Here is a 775-nt window from a genome sequence, read left to right on the forward strand (position 1 = left end):
TTAGCCATGACAGGTAAGGGGACACAACTCCCCAGTCTTCAGCTGACATGTGACGTGGATGCAGCTGCGGATACAGGAGTTCAGGTGCCGGCTTTAGCCCAGCTCATCCCGCTCTATTTGCTCAGTCCTTTGGGGCAGCCTGGGCAGCATTTCTAGGGGCAGGGAGCCCTGGCTCCATGCACTGTAACCCGGCTGGCCCGCGCCAGCACCCCTGGTATCTACACTCGGGAGGGAGCTCCTGCTAATGTAGCTAGGGCTGCAGCCTCCATCAATGCTGCCTTCATGCTCTTCAGTTCTCTCTGCTCCCCAAATTCATTACAGCACGCCCAGCTCCTCCTGCGCTCTGCCCCACCTGTACTCCCCACCACAAGTGAACCGGGTGCCCTGCTCACCTCCGAGCTCTCCTCCTGCTTTGGAGGCCTGCCCTGCCCCTTCTGCACTTGGCCTGGCTCAGGGGTCAGGGAGCTCCTCTCCTCCAGGCTCCCTGCGCACGTCCTCTGCAGCTCCAGGATCACCGGCCCCTCCTCAGCAGGCTGCTGCTCAGCTCTCTGCAGGGTCCCAGCACCTGCACGTGGGAAGGGAGGGCACACGTGAGCCCTGGTGCTGCTGGCACGGGGAAAGCCCTGCAAGTCTCCTGCACTGGCCTGGCACTGAGGAGACGGGGGCTTCAGTGTGTGGAAGAGGGGGGAGAAGGAAGATGCAGAATCCTGCAGCTCTTGCTAACACAACTCCACAGGCATGAGGCTGGAGATGAGCCCCAGTAACTCTGTCCCAG

The 775-nt window shown here is 61.7% G+C and overlaps 1 protein-coding gene across 2 annotated transcripts in view; it reads right to left on the reverse strand.

Annotated features, from left to right (window-relative positions):
• The window catches only part of LOC102384835 (zinc finger protein 501), a 25,396-nt gene that overhangs the window by 8,974 nt on the left and 15,647 nt on the right, over nt 1-775 (reverse strand). Inside the window, exon 5 of one of the 2 annotated variants that reach the window (XM_025195452.1) lies at nt 29-36. The exons of the other annotated variant lie outside the window; for it this stretch is intronic. Within the exon in view, the coding sequence (XP_025051237.1) occupies nt 29-36 (8 nt within the window). The remainder of the gene's footprint in view (nt 1-28; nt 37-775) is intronic. 2 annotated transcript variants of the gene reach the window in all.

This window comes from Alligator sinensis, unplaced genomic scaffold, assembly GCF_000455745.1.
Source record: "Alligator sinensis unplaced genomic scaffold, ASM45574v1 scaffold1886_1, whole genome shotgun sequence".
Taxonomy (NCBI): Eukaryota; Metazoa; Chordata; order Crocodylia; family Alligatoridae; genus Alligator; species Alligator sinensis.